Source organism: Acartia tonsa, chromosome 10, assembly GCF_053477335.1.
Source record: "Acartia tonsa isolate MP-2025a chromosome 10, ASM5347733v1, whole genome shotgun sequence".
Classification (NCBI taxonomy): Eukaryota; Metazoa; Arthropoda; class Copepoda; order Calanoida; family Acartiidae; genus Acartia; species Acartia tonsa.
In genome coordinates, this window is record NC_137269.1 from 44013113 (window position 1) to 44040310 (window position 27198).

Sequence of the window (27198 nt, forward strand, 5' to 3'; positions counted from 1 at the left end):
ATTTTAACAGTTTGGGTAGTTTTTCGATTGTACCTTATGTCAGATTAGGTCACGTAGCGCAGCCACTCGTCGCTGGGAGTTGAGAGGTTCGAATCTCGGGCCGACACCGCGTCAAAATTAAAGACGTTAAAATTGGTTCCTACTGCTGCTATATCAGATGCGCGACATAAATAGTAAGTGTAGGGAGAATGTCTTGGCCCATAAACAGGTGTAACTCACTACCATGCACAGTTATGACTTCTTAGACAAAGGTCGTGCAATCACTGGGGTGGTTGTCTGATGGATGTTACTTCACATAATATCCTCGAGTGTTGGAGTATCGCATCCCATTACACGTGGATGATGCTCTTGATTCTCTAGATGATCACTTAAATCGAATGAGAATCCCGCTCTTACGAGGTAATGGTAAAATGTCAGATTAGGTTATATTGGACATTGAGTAGTCATGCAAAGTTAGGGTTTCAACGTTATATAGGGGAAAAAAACTAACCCCCTTTGTTTTAATTTGACAAAAAAGAGAGGGTTTAGGGCTTGACAAATTTCAAAATAAAAATCATAAAGTTAATAGGTACCAGTTTTGTAGTCCCGGGCCTTCAGACCCTTAGGTTTTAATCCTATAACTTTTTATTTAACATCCGCGAAAAGCTGTTTGTAATACGATGCGATCAATAACTATAATTGCTGTTCGAAATTTTATTAGGCATTAAATTAACAATTACAAAGTCATTTTAAGGAGCGGGGCCAAGAATTTCCTCACATTTAGACTTGTCCAAGTTGCTTGTTGTCACCTAAATAAGTCGATTTATTATTGCTTGGACGTTACACCACATTATTCTAATAAAGTAAAACTTGTAGCTGGCTATAATAACGACCCATTCCAACCTCTTTACCCCCCCCCCCCTTTACCTTCTACTGAATAAACGAACTGACCAATAAGTAATTTCATTAAGAGCAACGAAATTTTTTCCCCTGTCGTAATGTCCTTGTATATTCTATATCCATTTTTAAACAAGGACGATAAAACTTACAAAAGTAGCGTAGCTGATGTGTTATATTTCACGTTTTTGTAGAGTAATATAACTTTTATCCATACAATTAGAGAACTAAATGCTCTTGTATTTATTTTCTCGCTAAATTTTTCTTTCAAAAAGGGTTACTGATCATAATCGTTATAAAAATAAGATTATTTACTTACCAAAGAGCATAGAATGTCATACTTAGATCTCAGCTTTTGTTTCATATCCTAGAAACAAATGAGGCTCATTACGTGGTTTATACTTATTACTTATGGAAGTTCTTTCAAACATTCAATACTTGTTAATCAAAAATTAATATAAAAAAATATGAAACTATCTTTTGTACCAATTTTTCATTTGCTGATAAATAGCTTAAAACCTGCATAAAAACTATTGTTTAACGGTTGAAGTTATAGATATTTCGGTCTTGCATAAAGCGTAGTAAAGAACGTGTGGTGATAGTTTTTATCGCATCGTATTATAAACAGCTTTCCGCGGATATAAAATTGTACAATCGTAATTCTGTAATAACTCATTCTTATTCATAACAGCAGCGGTCGTTTCGACAGACTCTGATTGTAAAGAAGCTTTTTGGGAATTTCGTCTTTAAATAAAAGAACGTGTCCTAACTTTAGTGATTTTTTTAAATTCATTCGTGACGAGCTCCCAAAGTTTTGATTAAACGGGGTTCAACAAAACAGATTTTTTCAATAATTACTCAACAGAATTCAAAAAGTAAGGTGTCAAATCAAAGATCTTACAATTTTTGTTCATAATGGCAATTTTCTCAATTCTTAAAACCAACTCAAATAAATGGTCTACAAAGAATACCGATTGCATTTCTAAATTCTATTACTAAAAGCACTGACTAGCTATCCTTTTTTTAAAATCACAAAAGTTAGGACACGTTCTTTCGGTCATTTAGTTACCTGTACGTAGAACCTGAGAAACCTGGCATACAATTCATCATCCATGGCCATATCTCTCACCAACTATTTGTTGCAAATAAGCATAACCGTGCGTCGTTTTTATGAAAACAAGGATGACAACATCCATAAAAGCTAAGCGGAGGACAAAGGAACATTAACACTTGTAGAGTGTCAGAACTGAATAATCGGAATATAAATGTATAAAAGTAGTAACAAAATGTTAAGCAATTTTTTTGAAAAACTGCTTAAATACAGGATAATGTTTAAGGGCATACTTACATTTTTAGGACATGTTTATAGAGATGCTACGCTTATAGCATTGTACTTTGTTGTCCTAGGAATCAGTATTCCAAAAACCATACTGAATGATTATATTTATAAAAAAAAGAGGAGAACGCCAAATCAACATGTTTAAAATATAGCTTCCCATGGGTCCTGTAAAGGTTTACAACTATTTAGGGGGAGGATACCACCACCCTCCCCAAAAGAAAAGAACCCTAGAAAAGAAATAATAAAAAATAACTGCTGCTATGGCTTAATTTACAGTCCAATGTCTCTTCCCACCAGATGATTCATCCAGAAAATTTCAACAATAGAATTACGATACTAGATGATTAATTAATGCAGGAGCAGTTATGCTTTCCTTGTCCCAAGATTGTGGAAACAGGTTTTCCATACCAAGGTCCTTAAAGATAACAAGTTTATCAATTCACTGGAGTTAAACAAGAGTCTTTAGTCTAAATGACAAAAAAAGTCATATCAATTTAAATTACATGTTAAAAAATAATCAATTTGTAAAAAGAAAAAAATTCCTTTAGTTATGGATTAATAATTTCTATTTCTTTCGGTTTGACTTTACAATAGCCTTTGATTGTATATTTTTATTACACATATTTATTTATCCTGATTTTAAAGCACAGGATGTCTGCCTGTCTGTTTGTAACATCCAACTGAACCGATATAGATTCCCTTTACAAAGGAGCTTTCCATAGGTCCGGGGAAGGTTTAAAACTATTTAGGGGTAGACTGCAACCGCCCTCCCAAAATTATATTTTAATTTCCATTACCTGTGTTGCAGTGTACAGTTTGTACCACTATTCAAATCTTCTCCCTTCGTATTAAGGCAGCCATTTTGAATTTTGTACCTGTGTTGAAGTGTACAGTTTGTGCCATTCTGGATCAGAATATTCTCCCGCCAAATTAGCAGCGGCCATTTTGAATTTTTTACCTGTGTTAAAGTGTACAGTTTGTACACTATCCAAATCTTCTACCGCCATAGTTGCAGCAGCCATGTTGAATTTTTACCTGTGTTGCAGTGTACAGTTTGTACCACTCTGGATCAGAATCCTCTCCCGCCATATTTGCGGCGGCCATGTTGAAAACATATGTTTCACTTTCCAATACTCTAAATGTACATTATGTAAAGTATACTTATATCATCTGCGTTTCATTGAAATCTATAGTAAATATTTAGTTCAACTTTGAATAGTTTAATTGAAGGAAAAACGACTACAGTTTATTTTTGCGCTTTTACAAATTTTTGGACATTCTTTAGTGGTTCAATGTATTTAAGAGATCTTATAAGTGCAGACAAGCATAAAAACTTTTTAACTTATTTTGATAAGATAATTTTTTTAGTGTTTTTGTACCTATAAGAAGCTCCTTCATAGCCACCATCAATTGTGTAAACTCTATAGGCTGGGTTCAAATCTAAAATAGATATTTCCGATATCTGTAGTATCTAATATGTAAGAAAATAGTGGTAACGGACTAATAGCTATGTAAAGGTTGTACAAATTTAAAAAGGCAAAATAAGTTACTCTCAAAATAAACATCTATCCTTTTTAAGATTTGAGAAATCTTCATTTATGTTAAGTGAAACGGACAAACGGCCTTTTGGACAATTCTAAATTATATAACAGTTGAACTATAATTTCAGGGATATAAAGGGATAAGACAATGGCTGATAGAATGATGTATATCTCCAATATGGATACACAAAATTTTCTTCTCCTATACATTACAATTAGTGTTTAAAACGTTGTGACACTTAACTTAAGAAACAAGCCAATCAAAATTCGATTAAAGTCCACAAAGTTATTAAAACTAATGTATAATAAAACGCTATTATAAAACTTTGGGGACTATTGTATAATCTAAAAATCTAATATGATAAATTCACTGAGTGAAAAAGTCTTTGATACTTCTTAGTTATTTATTGAAATATATTTCGGTGGACACTGCACCCTCTTCAGTCTTGTAGTTTAGCTGGGTGTTAAAAGCAAGTTACTTGTATAAGTGGTGACACTGGGGGCAATAAATCCAAAGTTGACGGCCCTGCTCGGGTCCTCCGTGTCGTAGAACACCATGAACTCGTCATTGTGGGTGTGTCCATAGAACTGGGCCATCACCGTGCCCTCAAATCTAAACATGGATGCAAATATGGGTTAAAATATAGGTAGATATTAAAACAACAGGGTTGCTACTATTTAACTTATTAATCAATTTGTCCATCCAGTAAGAGGGGGTGAAGGGTTGAATCGTTATTAAGCCTGCTGCGTATTTCACTATTTCAAGTAACATGAAAATCTCAGAGAGTATGGGAGGGAATAATGGGCAATTAAGAGATTTTGCTGAAAGACCATGAAATCCAGATTTATCCAGGAAATGTTAGGAAATTTTAAAGGGTGTGTTAATAAAATTTAGAAAACTATAAAATAAGAAAAAAGTTCCAAGAAAAAAAGTTAATTTGAAAATTAGATTACCAGCACATCAGACTGACATAACCATTCTGTAATTAATTACTAGAAAAATTGTAATGGTTCTTAGATTGTTAATTACATAAATATCACAATAAAGTTTTCATCTATGAAATTATATTTTTTGGAGAATAAAAATTGTTAAAGCCAGCCATCTCATAACAAATTAAGTTTATTGATACTCGTCTGCTATATTCAAAACTAACGTTGCGAGTTAGCGCATTTGATGCGCTAGTACTCAAAGTCAGTCAGAACCTTCTAAATTCTTGCACGTTCCCTTTAAACCAATACCCAAAGTCTGAGACTCCTAAAAATTGAATATTCGAACCATTGTCCCCTCCCATACTCCCTGTGAAAATCTAGTGTATGATCCAAGTAATAATACATCTATTGGTGCCAACATAATAGTGCAAAAATATCTGTACTAGATCTTTTCATGAAAATACCCTTTTTCGAATTTCAATCTTCTGCTAACCTAAAAAGTTACTTTAGGGGCCTAGAAATATATGTACAAAATTTCAGCTCTCTATCTCTACTGGCGACCTAGCGCCAGGCATGTAAAATATCAACAGATAACGGTAGCACGGCGGTTTTAACAATATCTCAGTAATGTGCAGGTTTTCAGCTCTTCTGCATATTTCAATTTAAACACATAAGGCCAAAGATATTATATCCAAAAAATCTTTTGTCAAAGTCTACTCTAGACCTAGCGCCAGTCAGTTTTCTAAAATCATGCATTTTATACCTGTGAAAAATGAAATCGCCAGCGCTAGGTGTAGAGTAGACTTTGACAAAAGATTTTTGGGATATCATATCTTAGGCCTTATGTGTTTAAGTTGAAATATGCAGAACACCTAAATTCACCTACCAAGCCATTCTCTAAGCATTTTAATTTTTTTTTGAAATAACGGGATTTCAAAACTACCTTTTGAAAAGGCATAAAAAATATCTTTTTTTGTCCCTTTTTTCACTGTGTATAGTTACAACATATTAAGATATTATTCTCAGTTAAAAAAAAATTGGCGCTTCCAGCACCAAAACAGGCAGTTAAACTTCTGAACCCCTACTTAACCCCATGACAGACCCCCCCTCTATCTCGGCTCCTGTTACAGATAGAGGCGTAAAACTTTTTTCTGGTTGTTCATGTGTATTTTTAGAGAATTACTTTTTCTAGTCATAGCGGTCTGACCGCTACTTATCCAATTTTTAGCAGCCAGCCGCTAAATATTAAAACAGCTGTAGAGCGGCCAATTTTAAAGCTAAGAAAACCAAATTTTATGACAAACTATTATTTTTTATAATAAAAAAATACCTTTTCGGCCCATCGCCAAAAAACGACAAATGAGGGAAACCGCTAATTTTGGCAGTAAAACGGCGGTTGGCGGCGCTAAATAATATTTTTATCTGTTTATAGTTACAACTTATTAAGATATTATTCTCAGTTAAAAAAAAATTGGCGCTTCCAGCACCCAAACCGGCAAAAACAGGCAGTTAAACTTCTGTATCCCTACTTAACCCCATAACAGACCCCCCTCTATTTCGGCTCCTGTTACAGATAGAGACGTAAAAATGGCAAAACTACAGGTAGGAAATAAAAAATCAGTTAAAAATCGGTCAAGGATACTAGCACATAAGAATCTAACTTCGTTTTCTTTCCATGATCCAGAATTTACTATGAACAGTTAAATTTTGAAAATACACCTTGCATTTGAAAAGGAAAATAAGAAAGATAATATGTAATAGGATGGAAAAGATCATATTGATGTTTTTAATAATTATGGAGATGTGACATCCAAATTTCAAAATTCTTTGAACGTACGAACAAGACTCTTAAAGAAATGCTTCGCATCTAGTCCACTTACTTATATTCTCTATAAATTTAACACCATATAAAACTTTGATCTAAATAATGATTGACAAGCCCAGGGATAAGGGATGGAAAACGTAGGAAAATATTATTTCAGGCCTATTTCAAGCCTAGGCCTAATAAACCAGTTTTGGGATGACGCAGTGGTTCGTCCTAAATGCTAATAAAAAAGCTGTGTGTGTGTGTGTAGATAAAGTATAGAATCAAATTCAGGTAGCTAGTTTAAAGTAAAAAACATAACTTTTTATAAACCTATATATTAATGGCTTTTGTTAAAATGAAGTTTTTTTTCTCCCAAAATTTTTTATCTTTTACTTTGGTAATTTGAACTGTCAGAAAGCTATCGTTGGGTTTCCCTTGACAGATTTTAGTTTGTATTATTAGCATTTTTATTAATGAGTAAAAATTTTATTTGAAAATTTCATTGCTAATTAAAATTCAAAATAAATAAATAAATATGCACTTGGGTAACATTCTATCAAGTTCTTTGGATACTATAATGTAATGATATATCTGTACTGTGTTGTATTGTACAAAAATTAGGGTTAAGGTGTTGTATCAATTCCGTACAAAATTTTTAAAATTCAAAATACAACATCTAATTTATAAACTACCAAATGAAAATTCGTAGCTACCTTCTTTCCAAAAAAATAATCCCGTTATTTTTCTTTTTTCTATATGGCCCTTTTTTAATGTTTAACTCTAAGCAGATTTAATAATTAAACTAATGTGATCTAACACCATTTATATTTATTTTTTCGCAGCAGACGAAATCATTATTTTTTCTAGAATTGTCTGCTTCTAAAATTTCCGTTGGTGATTGGTTGATACAAAACAAGCCCAAATCACAGAACACTATTGGTTTAGAGCGGCAGCCAATATGAGCCGTCCGCCAGTAAGGTCATTAAATTAGGCAAATGGTAAAAGTTGCATGATCCCTTTCAAAACCAGGCCGAGACCTAATTTATGGCCAGGTTTCTTATCCCTTATCCCTGGACAAGCCATAGTAATTATCGCGCGCACCTCAGGCACAAGACACAATTACTCTGGTCAGCCCTTAGTCACTTTTTATGTATTTTTATGCATTTATTAGTCTATTCTTACCAATATAATACCATATATGGGTAATACTAGCCTAATCATGGTAATCTGTATGTGATTGAATATTGTTATATGCTTATATAAAACATCATATCTATTGTTAAAGTAATCATGTAACCATTATGTAATACTAAGTATACCTATAGCCATAGCTTCATTTACGTCACAAGTTTAACATACAAACACTTTATTAAACAGACAAGGACTTAGATCCTGGTAAATAGTTGTTGTTATAACTTGCACCTCTTAAAATATCTCAGTTATTCATTGACTCTCGAACTATCAAGTTCTCCTGGCTGAAAGGTAATGATCTTAGTTAATTTAGCATGCATTGTAGTTTAAATTTAGGTCCCTTAGTACTTAGAATGAATTGTGCCTAGGTCTTATGTTAGAGATCCAACACTATGCACAATTGAATGCTTTGGACTTAGGGCACTTTTATGTCCTACACTACTTATGTTTATTATCTCCTATCCTGTAAATATTTCATACTTAACTGATTCACTTGTAATGTAAATACACTTTATAAAACCATCTTCCTTCTTAAGTGCTTAATATACTTATATGATATAGATCGAACATCCTAACCAGCCATTTATTCTTAGCTTAAAGCAATATAATACTTCGCGTGGGTATTTGTTGAACTACCACGGGTTCAACCAAATTCGTATTATACTTGTAAGAATAAAAGGAAAAGCATTCTACACTAATGAGCCGACGATGAGAATGTCTATGTGTATTGCAGTAAAAGTAGGATTTAAGTAGTACTCATAGAAGAGCGATCTCCATGCCATAATATTGGACAAGCGCCCCATTAGCACTACCAATTAGATTTTTATATTTTGATTTTGTTGTTAACCCTTTGTAGACAAATTGATAATATTTCTAAATGTTAATTTTTTTTAATTGTCTGCGTCTAGCATCTGACTAAAATAAAAATCTATTACATTAGTTTAAACAATTAACTCTCTTGACCCTTTCCAGACCTTAATCTTTTCCATCCTATTACATATTATCTTTCTTATTTTCCTTTTCAAATGCAAGATGTATTTTCAAAATTTAACTGTTCATAGAAAATTCTGGATCATGGAAAGAAAACGAAGTTAGATTCTTATGTGCTAGTATCCTTGACCGATTTTTAACTGATTTTTTATTTCCTACCTGTAGTTTTGCTGTTTTTAAGCTGCCAGTAGCGGAATTCTAAAACAGCTCTAGACCAGCCAATTTTTGTGTGTAGTCTTTTATTGTGATCATAAACAGATAAAAATATTAATTGGCGCCACCAACTGCCGTTTTACCGCCAAAATTGTCCTTGTCTGTTTAATAAAGTGTTTGTATGTTAAACTTGTGACGTAAATGAAGCTATGGCCATAGGTATACTTAGTATTACATAATGGTTACATGATTACTTTAACAATAGATATGATGTTTTATATAAGCATATAACAATATTCAATCACATACAGATTACCATGATTAGGCTAGTATTACCCATATATGGTATTATATTGGTAAGAATAGACTAATAAATGCATAAAAATACATAAAAGGGCTGACCAGAGTAATTGTGTCTTGTGCCTGAGGTGCACGCGATAATTACTATGGCTTGTCAATCATTATTTAGATCAAAGTTTTATATGGTGTTAAATTTATAGAGAATATAAGTAAGTGGACTAGATGCGAAGCATTTCTTTAAGAGTCTTGTTCGTACGTTCAAAGAATTTTGAAATTTGGATGTCGCATCTCCATAATTATTAAAAACATCAATATGATCTTTTCCATCCTATTACATATTATCTTTCTTATTTTCCTTTTCAAATACAAGATGTATTTTCAAAATTTAACTGTTCATAGCAAATTCTGGATCATTGAAAGAAAACGAAGTTAGATTCTTATGTGCTAGTATCCTTGACCGATTTTTAACTGATTTTTTATTTCCTACCTGTAGTTTTGCCATTTTTAAGCTGCCAGTAGCGGAATTCTAAAACAGCTCTAGACCAGCCAATTTTTGTATGTAGTCTTTATTGTGATCATAAACAGATAAAACTAGCGCCGCCAACCCTTTTTTACCGCCGAAATTGGCAGTTTCCGTTATTTGTCATTTTTTGGCGATGGTCAGAAAAAGCATTTTTTTGTTATGAAAAATAATTGCTCGTCATAAAATTTGGTTTTCCTAGCTTTAAAATTGGCCGCTCTACAGCTTTTTTAATATTTAGCGGCTGGCCGCTAAAAAGCGGATAAGGAGCGGTCTGACCGCTATGACTAGAAAAAGTAATTCTCTAAAAATACACATGAACAACCAGAAAAAAGTTTTACGTCTCTATCTGTAACAGGAGCTGAGATAGAGGGGGGGTCTGTCAGGGGATTAAGTAGGGGTTCAGAAGTTTAACTGCCTGTTTTTGCCGGTTTTGGTGCTGGAAGCGCCAATTTTTTTTTACCTCAAAATAATATCTTAATATGTTGTAACTATATACAGTGAAAAAAGGGACAAAAAAAGATATTTTTTAGGCCTTTTCAAAAGGCAGTTTTGAAATCCCGTTATTTCAAAAAAAAAATTTAAATGCTTAGAGAATGGCTTGGAAGGTGAATTTAGGTGTTCTGCATATTTCAACTTAAACACATAAGGCCTGAGATATGATATCCCAAAAATCTTTTGTCAAAGTCTACTCTACACCTAGCGCTGGCGATTTCATTTTTCACAGGTATAAAATGCATGATTTTAGAAAACTGACTGGCGCTAGGTCTAGAGTAGACTTTGACAAAAGATTTTTTGGATATAATATCTTTGGCCTTATGTGTTTAAATTGAAATATGCAGAAGAGCTGAAAACCTGCACATTACTGAGATATTGTTAAAACCGCCGTGCTACCGTTATCTGTTGATATTTTACATGCCTGGCGCTAGGTCGCCAGAAGAGATAGAGAGCTGAAATTTTGTACATATATTTCTAGGCCCCTAAAGTAACTTTTTAGGTTAGCAGAAGATTGAAATTCGAAAAAGGGTATTTTCATGAAAAGATCTAATCTGTACATATGAGAAAAATTTAAGTTACCAAAAATGTAATAAATACTCTTTTGTAAGAAAATGTGTACACGTACTACCCAACAATGTGTTTGAATTGTTCCTTTTGGTTTATATAATAAATTGTCCAATGTCCATATAGACTTTCTATATTTATTTTACCTGCTGATAATTTTGGAGAATTCTCTACCCCAAGATCCGAGACAATCATCGTTACCGGGAGGAACATGGCTAAAACACAAAAATTTTGAATTATGGAAAAGAAACGAAGTAGCGGGTTTCGTCGTATTTTCACAGTAGCATTTGGTGGGTTATTTTAGGTTAGGTTGGGTAATTTTTAACGATTAAAGCTATGAAAATACGACGAAATCTGCTACTTAATTTTCTTTCCATGATCCCAAAATCTGTACTACTATTATTATGACCAGGGAATATTAATGGACTTCAATTCATACGGGTCCCCAAAGTTTTATGATAACCTTTGGAGACTTTTAATAATTTTGAAGTTGGTACAAAATAGCAGTTCCAAAACCTTTCCATCAATTCAATCAAAAGAAGGGATAATTTTGTAGGGCTTGGCAGCCGCACTGCAAAATTTAGGCCGTCTGGCGGTATTTTCGGCTTGGGTCTTCTTAGCTAAGAAGACTGCGGCTGTAAATGCCATGGACAAAAGCGGCTGCGGCTCCAAATTTTACTACTGTTTCATCCCTACTAGCGGTTCCAAACTTGGCAGCTGAGTAAATCTAGGTCATATACTCTAATCAGTCACAAAAGTCAAACACTCAAAAGTAGATAAGAAACCTAAATTTTTATTTATTTACTAGCATCTACGCCCCTAGAGGCCTACATTCCCCCACTTTCAATTTAATTTCTGTTGGTAGAGTGGTCGTTCACCTTTCAAAAAAATAGTTATAAACCTTCCCGGAACCTCTAAGAGAAGAACAATATAGGTCCAGTGGTTAACTATATCATTCTATACAAACAAAGATACTGACTCATAGAAATCCTGTTACTTTAAAAAAAAAGACTTACCTAAGAAGATGAACTTTTTGCCCTTTTTGTTCTGAAGCCAAGAGTTCCTGAACCAGCCAAGCCAATTCTGCTCCAGGGTCCTTGCAAATTAATCAGGTTATATTGTTAATAGTTAGGTATACCTATCTGCTGAGATGTTGATAGATAGGCGTAACTGTCTATTGTGCCCTAGCAAAATGGGGATAGGTGTCACTGCTTTTGGCTTACCTATTCTATTGACGTCAAGAAATACCATATACCCCATCTCTCTTCTAAGGGGGTTCTTTCCCCTTTCCTTTCTCTTTATTATGACGTCCATAAAATGGGTAGGCCAAAAGCTGTGACATCTATCCCCAATTTTGCTAGGGCTCTTAACACATCTACTAAATAAGCTAAACAATGCTTTCCTCCATGGGGTCTATCGAGTACAGAAGAAGCCATCTCTTTATTTTTTAAATGATCTGTAAATATAAAGGAGGTGTTAGGTTTCCTATATCTAACCTCTACGGGAGGCTCTAAACTTACAGCATCTGTTCGTGCGGTTCTATTGCCATGCTGGGCCATCCTGTACCCAATTTAACCTAACTTAACCTGAAACAAAGTAAGAAACAGACACATAAAAAAAATACCATACCCCCCCCAAAAAAATATTTTTAAGTCAAGTATGATAAACAAATTTACCCCTTCTGTAGTAGATTAAACTTATTGATTAAAAGTTTGGACACTTCTAGTTTGAAAGCAACCATTCAATATTCAATAAGAATACCCAAAGTTTTTAAGCCAACGAATAAGAGAACGTGGTTATATAACTTTGGGCACCGGTCAAATCTTTTGTCTAACGTCCCCTCCCTCTCTGGCATTTCATTTCTTCTTTTTTTAATTGAGGAGTGGTTTGGGGGAACATGACAAATTCATAATATTTCCAGTATGTCTTAGAAACCGATTAATATCCGCTGGATTAAGACCGGTTCTCAGCCTTACTATCTACGGAAAGCTCTCTATAATACGATGCAATAAATAACTATTACCTGCCATTCCAGAAACAAGAAGAAGTTGTATGTGAGACACATGTTGGAGTTTACTCCAATCAATTTCAACTCAGGGCTAACTTCAATACTGTAAAATCCATCAATCCTGAAAACAAAATCATAAATATAGATACTAGCAGCGGTTACGCCCCTAGAGGCCTCTCTTTGAGTTTGACCTCCAAATTTTAATTCATTTTTTTTAAAATTATTTCTAGGGGGTACATTCCTTCTAGGGGCTATTTCTCTTGGGAAGGTGGTGGTACCCTCCCCCAACATAGTTATAAACTTTACCAGGATATATAAGAAGCTACATTGAAAAGGAGATCCATAACGATTCAGCGGTTACAAAGATTCTTCGGTAAACACTTACTTACTTATATATAATAGATCTTTTCATGAAAATACCCTTTCTCGAATTTCATTCTTCTGCTAACCTAAAAAGTTACTTTAGGGGCCTAGAAATACATGTACAAAATTTCAGCTCTTTATCTCTACTGGCGACCTAGCGCCAGGCATGTAAAATATCAACAGATAACGGTAGCACGGCGGTTTTAACAATATCTCAGTAATGTGCAGGTTTTAAGCTCTTCTGCATATTTCAATTTAAACACATAAGGCCAAAGATATTATATCCAAAAAATCTTTTGTCAAAGTCTACTCTACACCTAGCGCCAGTCAGTTTTCTAAAATCATGCATTTTATACCTGTGAAAAATGAAATCGCCAGCGCTAGGTGTAGAGTAGACTTTGACAAAAGATTTTTGGGATATCATATCTTAGGCCTTATGTGTTTAAGTTGAAATATGCAGAACACCTCAATTCACCTTCCAAGCCATTCTCTATGCATTTTAAATTTTTTTATGAAATAACGGGATTTCAAAACTGCCTTTTGAAAAGGCCTAAAAAATATCTTTTTTTGTCCATTTTTTCACTGTTTATAGTTACAACTTATTAAGATATTATTCTCAGTTAAAAAAAAATTGGTGCTTGCAACACCAAAACCGGCAAAAACAGGCAGTTAAACTTCTGTACCCCTACTTAACCCCCTAACAGACCCCCCCCTCTATCTCGGCTCCTGTTACAGTTAGAGACGTAAAACTTTTTTCTGGTGGTTATGTGTATTTTTAGAGAAAATTATTTTTCTAGTCATAGCGGTCAGATTGCTCCTTATCCGCTTTTTAGCGGCCAGCGGCTAAATATTAAAACTGCTGTAGAGCAGCCAATTTTAAAGCTAAGAAAACCAAATTTTATGACGAACTATTATTCTTACAAAACATAGCAAATTCTTGCAAATTCTTGCAAAACATAGCAAATTCTTGCAAAACATAGCAAATTCTTGCAAAACATAGCAAATTCTTGCAAAAAATAGCAAATTCTTGCAAAACATAGCAAATTCTTGGAAAACTCAGCTTTATTGTCCTTTACATAGCTAATTCTTGCAAAAAATAGCAAATTCTTACAAAACATAGCAAATTCTTTCAAAACATAGCAAATTCTTACAAAACATAGCAAATTCTTGCAAAACATAGCTAATTCTTACAAAACATAGCAAATTCTTGCAAAACATAGCAAATTCTTACAAAACATAGAAAATTCTTGAAAACTTAGCTTTTCTGTCTTTCACATAGCTAATTCTTGCAAAACATAGCAAACTCTTACAAAACATAGCAAATTCTTACAAAACATAGCAAATTCTTACAAAATGTTTGCAAGAATGTGCTATGTTTTGTAAGAATTTGCTATTTTTTTGCAAAAATTTGCTATGTTTTGCAAGAATTAGCTATGTGAAGAACAAAAAAGCTAAGTTTTTCAAGAATTTTCTAAGTTTTGCAAAAATTTGCTATGTTTTGCAAGAATTTGCTATGTTTTGTAAGAATTTGCTATGTTTTGCAAGAATTTGCTATGTTTTGTAAGAATTTGCTATGTTTTGCAAGAATTAGCTATGTGAAGGACAGAAAAGCTAAGTTTTCCAATATTTTGCTATGTGATGGACCAAAAAACAATTTTATGCAAGATTTTGCTATGTGAAGGATCAAAAAGCTAGGTTTTGTGAGGTGAAGGGAGGCTGCTTATGTCCTCAATCTTGCAAAATCTTTTTAAGGGAGGCATGTTATTCCCTTCATCTAACAAATTCTCACATAAGGAAGGCTACTTATGTCCTTCCTAGGAAGGTGACTTCTGTCCTAATTTAGGAATGACTTTGTTTTCTTTCCATGATCCTAGAAACATTATTAATTTGTCTACAAAGGGTTAAAAACAAAATCAAAATATACAAATTTAATTATTAAAAACATCAAGATGATCTTTTCTATCCTATTACATATTATCTTTCTTATTTTCCTTTTCAAATGCAAGATCTATTTTCAAAATTTAACTGTTGATAGAAAGATTCTGGATCATGGACAGAAAACGAAGTTGCTGGTGATTCTTATGTGCTAGTATGCATAAAATGATTTTAGAAATGTCTTCTGATTTTAGTTGAAAGGTGGATACAATAAGTGAAGAAGTGAAGGACCTATTTTTATAGTATCTAACAAAAAAAAGTTTATAATCAGTGATAGTGAGAAAAATTGTGTCTATGGTTGTCTTTATATAAACTTTTGTAAAATATTTAATATTGATATAGTGTAAAAAATAATTGTAGTAATATTACCATTCTCCCCTTCAAGGACGTCCAATGTGTTTATTAGGCAGGGGGGGGGAAGGATATTTTATTTAGGGGGGATAACAGGATGTCTGTTTTTATGTCTCTCTGTACTGAAGGATCTCACTAACTGCTGAACTGATATGGTTCCCCATAACAGGGTAGCTTCTCTTAGGTCCTTGGAAGGTTTATAACTAATTTGGGGGAGGGTAACACCACCTTCCCAAGAACTTGAAAATCTAGGAATCAATCTGATTTGACACACAAAAAGTGTAGAAAAGTATGAATAAATATATATGATTGATCACATGGTACCTTCTGAATAAATTTTGACAAATAATATAAAAATGAGGGACAACAAAACTTATGTAGTTATAAAAAATAATAGTTCATCATAAAATTTGGTTATCTTAGATAAAAATATTAATTAGCGCCGCCAACCGCCATTTTACTGCCAAAATTGGCGGTTTCCGTTATTTGTCGTTTTTTGGCGATGGTCAGGAAAGGTATTTTTTTATTATAAAAAATAATAGTTCGTCGTAAAATTTGGTTTTCTTAGCTTTAAAATTGGCTGCTCTACAGCAGTTTTAATATTTAGTGGCTGGCTGCTAAAAAGCGGATAAGGAGCAGTCTGACCGCTATGACTAGAAAAAGTAATTTTCTCTAAAAATAAACATGAACCACCAGAAAAAAGTATTACGTCTCTATCTGTAACAGGAGCCAAGATAGAGGGGGGGGGGGGGTCTGTTAGGGGGTTAAGTAGGGGTACAGAAGTTTAACTGCCTGTTTTTGCCGGTTTTGGTGCTGGAAGCGCAAATTTTTTTTAACTGAGAATAATATCTTAATAAATTGTAACTATAAACAGATAAAAATATTATTTAGCGCCACCAACCGCCATTTTACCGCCAAAATTGGCGGTTTCCGTTATTTGTCGTTATTCGGCGATGGTCAGAAAAGGTATTTTTTTGTTATAAAAAATAATAGTTCGTCATAAAATTTGGTTTTCTTAGCTTTAATATTGGCTGCTCTACAGCAGTTTTAATATTTAGCGGCTGGCTGCTAAAAAGCGGATAAGGAGCGGTCTGACCGCTATGACTAGAAAAGTAATTTTCTCTAAAAATACACATAACCACCAGAAAAAAGTTTTACGTCTCTATCTGTAACAGGAGCCGAGATAGAGGGGGGGGTCTGTTAGGGGGTTAAGTAGGGGTACAGAAGTTTAACTGCCTGTTTTTGCTGGTTTTGGTGCTGGAAGCGCCAATTTTTTTTTAACTGAGAATAATATCTTAATAAGTTGTAACTATAAACAGTGAAAAAATGGACAAAAAAAGATATTTTTTAGGCCTTTTCAAAAGGCAGTTTTGAAATCCCGTTATTTCATAAAAAAAATTAAAATGCATAGAGAATGGCTTGGAAGGTAAATTTAGGTGTTCTGCATATTTCAACTTAAACACGTAAGGCCTAATTTATGATATCCCAAAAATCTTTTGTCAAAGTCTACTCTACACCTAGCGCTGGCGATTTCATTTTTCACAGGTATAAAATGCATGATTTTAGAAAACTGACTGGCGCTAGGTGTAGAGTAGACTTTGACAAAAGATTTTTTGGATATAGTATCTTTGGCTTTATGTGTTTAAATTGAAATATGCAGAAGAGCTTAAAACCTGCACATTACTGAGATATTGTTAAAACCGCCGTGCTACCGTTATCTGTTGATATTTTACATGCCTGGCGCTAGGTCACCAGTAGAGATAAAGAGTTGAAATTTTGTACATGTATTTCTAGGCCCCTAAAGTAACTTTTTAGGTTAGCAGAAGAATGAAATTCGAGGATAGGTATTTTCATGAAAAGATCTAATAAGGATACTTTTTGCTTTAAAATTATCATAAGTCTACGCGGCAATCACGTACCAGTACCATGTATGCAATCAGCTGATCTTTGTTTACATTTACATTCTCGGGGCTAACAAAATTGGTTTAAATCTTATATTTTTTCATTTAAATATCTGCAGAAAGCGATAAAAAACGACCCAACCAACAAGATAATAAATTTTCACCTGAATTGGTCAAGCTGTTCTTGGGGGAGCCAATCAGAGAAATATTCAGCCAGGGTGTTGTACAACCATTCAGGATTATCTGGGCCATTCACATTACTAAAATCAAGGTTATTTATTCAGGATTATCTGGGCCATTCACATTACTAAAATCAAGGTTATTTATTCAGGATTATCTGGGCCATTCACATTACTAAAATCAAGGTTATCTATTCAGGATTATCTGGGCCATTAACATTACTAAAATCAAGGTTATTTATTCAGGATTATCTGGGCCATTCACATTACTAAAATCAAGGTTATTTATTCAGGATTATATGGGCCATTCACATTACTAAAATCAAGTTTATTTATTCAGGATCATCTGGGCCATTAACATTACTAAAATCAAGGTTATTTATTCAGGATTATCTGGGCCATTCACATTACTAAAATCAAAGTTATTTATTCAGGATTATATGGGCCATTCACGTTACTAAAATCAAGTTTATTTATTCAGGATTATCTGGTACATTCACATTACTAAAATCAAGGTTATTTATTTAGAATTATCTGGTCCATTCACATTACTAAAATGAAGGTTATTTATTCAGGATTATCTAGTCCATTTACATTACTAAAATCAAGGTTATTTATTCAAGATTATCTGGGCCATTAACAATACATTACTAAAATCAAGGTTATTTATTCAGGATTATCAGGTCCATTAACATCACTAAAATCAAGGTTATTTATTCAGGATTATATAGTACATTCACATTACTAAAATCAAAGTTATTTATTCAGGATTATCTGATCCATTCAAATCAATAAAATCAAGGTTATTTATTCAGGATTATCTGATCCATTCACATATTTAAATTCAAGGTTATTTATTTAGGATTATCAGGTCCATTCACATTACTAAAGTCAAGGTTATTTATTCAGGATTATCAAGTACATTCACATTATTAAAATCAAGGTTATTTATACAATATTATCTGGTCCATTCACATTTCTAAAATCAAGGTTATTTATTCAGGATTATCTGATCCATTCACATTACTAAAATCAAGGTTATTTATTCAGGATTATCTGGCCCATTCACATTACTAAAATCAAGGTTATTTATTCAGGATTATCTGGGCCATTCACATTACTAAAATCAAGGTTATTTATTCAGAATAATCTAGTTCATTCACATTACTAAATTCAAGGTTATTAATTCAGGATTATCTGGTCCACTCACATTACTAAAATCAAGGTTATTTATTCAAAATTATCTGGTCCATCCACATTACTAAAACCATTGTTATTTATTCAGGATTATCTGGTCCATTCACATTACTAAAATCAAGGTTATTTATTCAAGATATTAATCGGTTTTGAAGCCATGCTGGAAATGATTAGATTATATTTTACCTTGTGGGATAACTGTTGCAGGGGAAAGATTCATGATTGCCCATGGAAGGATAGATTGGGGTTCCAGAGAAAAACTCATTTACTTAACAAAAATTCTAATTAGTTAGCTTGAAAGATTTTATAGAAAGTACAGCCATCCTTAAAAGTTTTATTGGACATGGCCAAGAAAATAAAGTCTTTAATTTTGAAAAAAAAAAGTAGGAAAAGTTATTAATTTCATTATATTGTAGACAGCTTTCCACCGATATCGAAATGAAAAATTACAAAAATTAAACCAGTTTTGTTTGCCACTAGGGGCCGAAGGCCTGGGCTAACAAAAACTGATTTTGTGATTTTTATTTTAATATTCATGGAAAATAGTGTTTAATACAATGATATACATGTTGATTCAGTATGACTCAGAACCGGTTCTAATTGATTTCTAAGCAATACTGGAAAATCTGCGATTTGATAAAATTGCGCAAAACTATTTAAGCGACCTGTATCAACAACAGTCTTGGTGTGTGCAAGATTATTCTGTCTGGATTGAATCCACACATCATGGGCGGGATAATCTCCTTAAAATAAACAAAAAAATCAAATGAGTTAATCACATTAGAGAATAATATTATGTAGAATAGTTATTTATTGCATCGTATTACTGGCAGCTGTCAACGAATATTAAAATTACAAATCATAAGATTAAAGCCAGTTTTGTTAGATCTAAGGGGCCGAAGGCCCGTGTTAAGAAACTAGTATTATCTTTATTATTTCTATTTTGATGCTCATGGAAAATGTCTGTAATACGATGATTTAAATGATTTTTCAGAATGGCTTAGAAACGGTTCTAATCCAGCGGATATCAATCGGTTTAAAAGCTATACTGAAAATATAAATTTTTCTATTGAAAAATTCTTACCTGTCATAATAATGTAATCAATATCGGGGTGTCTTTCTTTAATCTGGGCGGCGATTTTCTTGAATGTCCATGCTGGTAAATCACATCTAAAATATGGTCAAGTTTTAAACCTAAAATTAGATCAGAATTAGTGGCGTGCTGTAGGGGTTTGTTGAGAGGTGTCAACTCCCCCTTAAAAATTAAAATTTACAATTAAATGTCAATCATACCTTTATTAGTGTAAAACAATAGAGGGGGATGGGGTTTAATATATGTCCCCACCCTGAAGACCCTGTGCCAACTTTTAATTGGTTCTTTGAAAATCAACTAATAACGTCGGGAATACTAACACAGCCAATTTGCTACAAAAGAGCAGGAAGCAATATGCTAGCAGACGAAACAGGTCTACAACAGAAGAATCCAGCCAGTTATCTGGTTATACATCTATATTTATAGATTTATCATACCTGTAATCCCCCCAGTATTGGGCAGCATCTTCAGGAACATCTGGGAGGCCGGTAACATTCATACAACAGTTGGGCAGGTCGCAACCTGCACAGTGGGTTCAATAGTGTAATAAACAGAATGAAAATGTGTAGTCTATTATTTAGAAGACAATGGAGATTTATTTTCAAAACCTTTTCTAAAGTCCTAACCATGCAAGTCTATGTTATCAACCACCAAAAATAGCAGCAGTAGGAATAATTTTGAAGTTTCAAATTACAACTCAATTTAAACAACATATCTGGACTAAAACAAAATAAAAGATTGGATTTTTAAAATATTTTTTAATGCTTTGACCCCACTGTGACCTGCATTGGAACCAATGGTGTAGCTCAGGTCAAGATGAACATCGGAAATTTGGAGGATCTTCATTGTGGGGGAATCTAAAAATAATACATTTGACTAATATCACTAGTTAGGTCAACTATCCAGCTGTTTACCTGGGCTAGGAAGAATAGGTGGCTGTATGTCAGGTTTATTATAACTGGGTAAGTCATCTATCCAGCTGTTTACCTGGGCTAGGAAGCATAGGTGGCTGTATGTTAGGTTTAGAATCACTGTGTAGATCAACTATCCAGGTGTTTACCTGGGCTAGAAGGCATAGGTGACAGTATTTTAGGTTTAGGATCACTGGGTAGGTCAACTATCCAGGTGTTTACCTGTGCTAGGATACATAGGTGGCTGGACATCTGGTTTAGGATCACTGGGTAGGTCAACTATCCAGCTGTTTACCTGAGCTAGGAGGCATAGGTGGCTGTACATCTGGTTTAGTATCACTGGGTAGGTCAACTATCAAACTGTTTACCTGAGATAGGAGGCATAGGTGGATGTACATCTGGTTTAGGATCACTGTGTAGATCAACTATCCAGCTGTTTACCTGGGCTAGGAGGCATAGGTGGCTGTACATCTAATTTAAGATCACTGGATATGTCAACTATCCAGCTGTTTACGTGGGCTAGGAGGCATACGTGGTCATACATCAGGTTTAGGATAACTGGGTAGGTCAATTACCCAGCTGTTTACCTGGGCTAAGGCATAGGTGGCTGCACATCTGGTTTAGGATCACTGGGTAGGTCAACTACCCAGCTTTTTTTCTGAGCTAGAAGGCATAGGTGGCTGTACATCTAATTTAAGATCACTGGAAATGTCAACTATCCAGCTGTTTACGTGGGCTAGGAGGCATATGTGGTCATACATCAGGTTTAGGATCACTGGGTAGGTCAATTATCCAGCTGTTTACCTGGGCTAGGAGGCAAAGGTGGCTGGACATCTGGTTTAGGATCACTGTGTAGGTCAACTATCCAGCTATTTACCTAGGCTAGGAGGCATAGGTGGCTGGACATCTGGTTTAGGATCACTGGGTAGGTCAACTGTCCAGCTGTTAACTCCTTCAGTATCTCCGCATCCATCTCCCAATACTGGATAAGTAACAATACAAATTATTTATCTATCTACCTATAATAAAAAGTAGAACAAAGTCTGTATGTCCATCTAAAGCGTAGGTCGTCTGCTATTTTACAAAGTTTAAAAAAGGAAGCTTTCTAAATGAGTGTATGTATGTCCGTACATGATAGTTAGACCTTTTCTTTAATTTAGGAATGATAGGATGTTTAGAGCTTCGACTTTAAGGATGTTGTAATCCTTGTTTTATCATAGAGCAGTTTGAAAGTATACCTATAGCACAAGCATGCTGGCCAGTAAGACGTCTGTTCTCTAGGATATACTCCAGCTGTGGCCCATAGTTGTGAATAGCTCCGTCACACACGTCATGGTCCTCGATGTTGAACAGGTCACACACTATCAGGGCCACCTGAGCACAGTGCGTTTTTATATCTATTAATGTCGTCTTTGTTCAATCAATCAGTGACATTAAGTGAAGACGCTCCAAATACTTAATGTCACTGATTGATTGAACGAAGACGACAGAAATGGATAAAAAATACACCTCTGCACAAATCAAATAAGAATGATCAAGTTTAACCACAGCCAAGCTTCTATTATGATTTTTTAAGGCGAAGCTTTTTCTATAATTAGGGTAGGTCTGCCGGTCCGTTCGTTCGTAACAGTTAGCTTTTTTCGTTAGTTTAGACAAGTTAGAATTGTTTAAAAATGATGATTATTGACTACTTTGACAACAACTTTTTATTTGATGTATATATCCTATTCATCTGATTTTTGGATTACTGATTCCTATTTCAACAAGGTAAAATATTATAATCTAAGCACCTCTATAAACAAGTCCTAAAATGTAATTATGTCCTTAAACAGTATCCAGAGGTGGATTCTTTAAAAAAAAATTGGCTCACTCGAAATCCTCCAAAATCGCATGAAAAATGTACTAAAATTAAATAAAATCATAAAAGGGTTTTTAACATAAGATATTGTTTCATTTTGGTAGATTTTTTATCCTTAAACATTATCCTGTATTTAAGCAGTTTTGCAACAAATTTACTTACAATTTTGTTTAGACATATACAAATTTATGTTCTGCTTATTCAGTTCTGACACTTTACAAGGGTTAATGTTCGTTTGTCTTACCTCTTCAATTGAAACAATATCGTAGCCAAGAAGAAACAAATCTGAAAAAGGGTAAAAAGTTATTTAATGAAAACTATAGTTTCTAAAATGACTCCTGGAATGTGATGAGGCTCCTATGGACAACAACCAACCATCTGAAAAGCATAAGAATAATTTGAGCCTGTTTAAGAGCCAAGGTATTTCCCCAATTCATACTATGAATGTCATGTGCCTGATTTAACATACCTAATCCCAACACCTCGTCGATAGCTGTATTGCGGATATGTGACCAATTACACTAATGTCACAGTAAACAGGTATGTCGAAGGGGGGGGGGGCCGGGGGGGGGGGGGTAAATGGGTGAAATCAATACCTCAATATGATATAAATATTACCCCATTTTACTATTGAAGTTTTTATCCCCCCCCCCCTCAAATAAAAGTATCTTTTCAATGTGTCTCAACAAAAATAGCCATGTGACGTCATAAAAATGAAGAGTTATCCATGTCTTTTTTTGGGGTTTTCTTTACCACTTCTCCTCTCATCTCCATCATTTTTTATGACATCACATGGCTGATTTTTGAGACACTTTGTATAGTTACAAATAAAAAAGATTGGACATCCTTGACGGTGGGTTACTAGTTACCTACAATAGCCTCAACTCCAACAATACAAGCACTGCAGATTAGGTCCTTCACTTCACGTGGGACTTCCTTAGGCTCCTAAATAAGTACATTCAATGTTTCATTTGCTTGTAAGATTTGGTAAAAGCGAAGGGTATGTCCGTCTGTTCGAAACAGATAGCTCTTTTCATTAGTTTAGACATGTCAGAATTGTCCTATCAATTTAAAACTTTGCATAATGATTTCTATAACAGCAAGGACTGATTTAGAAAGCGTAGCAGCTCTATAATTGTTACCAGATTGTCCGTACGTTCATTGAAAACATGCTGATTTTTTAACTTTTTTAGTATGATATAATTATCCTTTTCATCAGATTTTTGGACTTATGTTTTAAGGTACATTATCATAAGCGAGTTTCTTTTATTGAATTTATTATTTTTGTTTATCTAAGTCTTGTGATAAAATTCTTTAAAATTAAGTTTGTGTAGGGGGGGGGGGGGGGGATTATTTACTATCCACATTCACAGTCCATTTATTCTTTATGGAACAAGGAAACAATGCCTTCTATAAAATGAAGATTTTAATATATAAGACTGAAACATGGCGTTGGAAAGTGTCATGTGTGACGTCATAAAAATACGTCTAAAAAGGAATAATGAGATGAGAAGTTGTAAAGGAACCCCTAAAAATAGATTTAGACGTGGTTTTATGACGTCATACATGACATTTTTCAGCGATTCATTGAAGCAAAACAGAGAAGCTTCGCAACATTTAATCAGGGGCTATGATTCAGCAAAGTATATCCATTTGCATTTGCTGAAAATTTGGATATTTTGTGGTACGTCACTTGGCGTAAAGCTTGTTTTGTGTAACTACAAAGAAAGAAGTTAAGAAGTGGGGGGGGGAGGAGATAGATTGCTGTGGAAAAATTTTCACTTGAAACTGTTTTTCAGAATCACAGAATCCTTGTCCCTGATAATAATAATAGTTATTTCTCGCATCGTATTATAAACGGCTTTCCGCGGATATAGAATGTACAATAACAACTAGTTTTTTTTAGCCCCGAGGTGTCGAAGGCACCGACTAAAAAACTGGTTTTAATCTTATGATTGTACATTTTTATATTCGTAGAAAGCTGGATATAATACGATGCTAGACATAGTTTTTTCGTATTGATGAGAACCGGTTCCTATCCACCGGATTCGAATGAAAACGAGAAAATACCTTCATGTTAAGATGTCTGGCAAAAGGCTTCAAAGCATTCAACTCCTCTAAATTTAAGATTATTTTGAACCATAGAGAAAAAAATAAAAGAGAGGAATCGAAGCAACTAGAAGACGAAAATAGGCAGTGGGCCTAGAGGCCTACTTAGCCCTGTTGCCGCGCTAAAATTTATTGCTATTCCACTACTTTTCAAATGGGAGGATTAAAAATTATTTAAAAAAATATTTTTTTACTTTTTACTATTTCCATATTTAGGGCAAGAATATTAGATTAGATATTTTCGTTTTAATGTTTTAATTAAAAATTACATAGAATTTTATTTTTATTTAAAAAAATTTGTTCATGAAAGATGAATCCTTCTATTTCTAAAAAGGGGGAAATTTTTTTCATAATGAACATTCAGCTGATTCTGACCGCCCACGGCTGTTTGCTAAATATCGCTTTTCTTTTTATTCACATTATTATTTATGATTGACTTACAAAAAGCCCTGGGCGGTTTTTGATTTTCGTCTGCTTCTAAATTTAGGGATGGGGAAGTAGTATTTTACCATGAAAAAGGGGTGAGTATTCATCCTCTTATCCTTTTTCCTTATGTTTTGAACCTAGTAAAAGTGTCTGACTCTGATTATGACGTAAAAAAAATAGCCAATGAGAGGCCAGTATACACTGTAAGTGACCAATGGTAAAATTTATAGTGTCCTCTCATTGGCTAAATTTTTTACGTCATAATCAGAGTCAGACACTTTTACTAGGTTCATTATTTTAATATTCTAGCTTTTGAACTTGGCTATAGCGGTTTTGCCCAATGATAGAGGCTGCTAGGGGCACCTAAGGTGAAGTTGGAGAACAGGTAAAAACGACCGCTACACTTTTGTAGTTGAAAAGGAAAAGTAAAAAAGATCCTGTCACTTTTATATAAGGACTAATTGCTTCGCCCCTAGAGGCCTATAAGTCATTTGAGGATAGAGGGAGTTGAATTAAATAATCGAATTTTATATTTTAGAAAAGAAAAAAATTAGGGGGGGGGGGGAGATTTTTTGGTTGGGAGGTTGACCCCCAAATCACCCCTATTGATTTTAGTTTGAGAAAAAAATAAAAATTTTATTTTTATGGAGGGAGGTATTGTTTCTGGCAGGGGCAATTTCTCTCGGGAGGGTGGTGGTTCCCTACCCTAAAATAGATATAAACCTTCCCAGGACCTATGAGAAGCTACATTTTTAAGGAGAACCATATCGGTATAGTTGTTGGCGAGATCCTTTGGTACATACAGACAGAATATGGATATTGAGATATTGAGATCTTTGTTTCTGCTACATATAGACAGACAGACACACACACTCACAGAGATCCTGTTACTTTATATATGGATATACCTGGGAAAGTGGTAAGATTAACTGATTTTGGATTCTGGACAATGGACCATATTGCATCTCGGAGTCTATCCTATTCAATGAAATTTATTGTTAATTTCGTATAATGATATTCAAAAACCCGTAATTGTAAATTCGCGGGTTTTCGGGAAGGTGATAGGTTCGAATCTCGTCTCGACGCCGTGTCATAGCTAAAGAAGTTAAAAGGGGGAATGCTTCATTAACATGCACAATGAGGACTACAGACAAAGGTCGTGCAATCATAGGGTTGGTTGTTTTTGGGGACCTAGTAATAGCTCGGACTGATTATGACGTGAAAAAAATAGCCAATGAGAGGCCATTATTGACCAATGGTAAAATTTATAGTGGCCTTTCATTGGCTAATTATTTTTTTACGTCATAATCAGTCCGACACTTTTGCTAGGTTCGTTTTTTGGGCTTGTGACAATATAATAATGACCAGCAATTAAACAGGATTTGAATCAGAAATTCACCAATTAAGATCTCATGGTGTATCCCGTCCTTATAGCCTATATGTCATCGAATAACTTTTAATGGTGTCTAATTCTAATAGAACAGTCCCCCTTTGATAAAAGTCTGTCCGTCTGTACAAAATATAACACAAATATTATTTTTCAGTGGCTATGAAAGACAAAGGTTTGATTTTTCAAGTGTGGATTTTCCTTACTATGTGGCATGTTTAAGATTTTTAGCCACAAAAAGTTTATAGAAAATTGTCTTTAATACAATTTTTTAGTATAGCTGAGAACCAGTTCTACTGAAGCGGATATTAATCGGTTTCGAAGCCATATGGAAATTACATAAATTGCTTCTATGTTAAAAAGCTTTGCTTTTAAAAAGCGCAGCTACACCACAGCTATAAAACATACGTCAAAACTGTTTGATGCCAGCGCCCCAGCAGCCAAGCAGCTAAACAGGACCAGTAGCCGTCCACCCCACATTCTGAAACCTACTAAAAAAAATATTTTTATTTTTTAATTGCTGTGAGCTAAAATAATAATGTTGTAAAAATGGATATAGAATACGTGGATATAATGACAGGGGAGAATTTGTCGTCAATTTAGGTTGCTACAATGGTACGTATTTATTGGTCAGTTCATTCATCCAGTATAAGGAGAGGGAATGGGGAAAAGGCATTGGATGGGGGGGGGGTATAGAGTACATGAACACCTGATGCAACATCCATCAATAATATATCAATTGTTGTAAAAAGATAACAATTTATTAAATTA

At 34.1% G+C, this 27198-nt stretch overlaps 1 protein-coding gene across 1 annotated transcript; it reads right to left on the bottom strand.

Annotated features, from left to right (window-relative positions):
• Positions 1–678: 678 nt before the first annotated feature.
• LOC145330115 (sphingomyelin phosphodiesterase-like) lies at positions 679–26936 on the bottom strand. Its single transcript, XM_080174704.1, has 23 exons — positions 26836–26936; positions 25949–26018; positions 24576–24622; positions 23375–23450; positions 22750–22790; positions 21886–22021; positions 21525–21629; positions 20519–20593; positions 20174–20258; positions 19728–19813; positions 19309–19386; positions 18830–18911; positions 17432–17527; positions 12733–12838; positions 11726–11805; positions 10856–10924; positions 4236–4369; positions 3595–3655; positions 3251–3350; positions 2589–2630; positions 1946–2008; positions 1196–1243; positions 679–788 (listed from the first exon to the last, which is right to left on the bottom strand). The coding sequence occupies exons 1-23, from the start codon at positions 26905–26907 to the stop codon at positions 729–731; spliced, it is 1812 nt and encodes a 603-aa protein (XP_080030830.1). The 5' UTR covers positions 26908–26936; the 3' UTR covers positions 679–728.
• Between the last annotated feature and the right edge of the window lie 262 nt (positions 26937–27198).

Bases quoted from the DNA above. Each gene is read 5' to 3' on its own strand.
- LOC145330115 (XM_080174704.1), bottom strand. From the start codon at position 26,907: ATGTGGGGTGGACGGCTACTGGTCCTGTTTAGCTGCTTGGCTGCTGGG. The intron at 26,019-26,835 runs GTATGTTTTATA...TTCATTGAATAG, and splicing joins TGGCATCAAACAGTTTTGAC to GATAGACTCCGAGATGCAAT. The intron at 4,370-10,855 runs GTAAAATAAATA...ATCCATGTTTAG, and splicing joins TTCTCCAAAATTATCAGCAG to ATTTGAGGGCACGGTGATGG.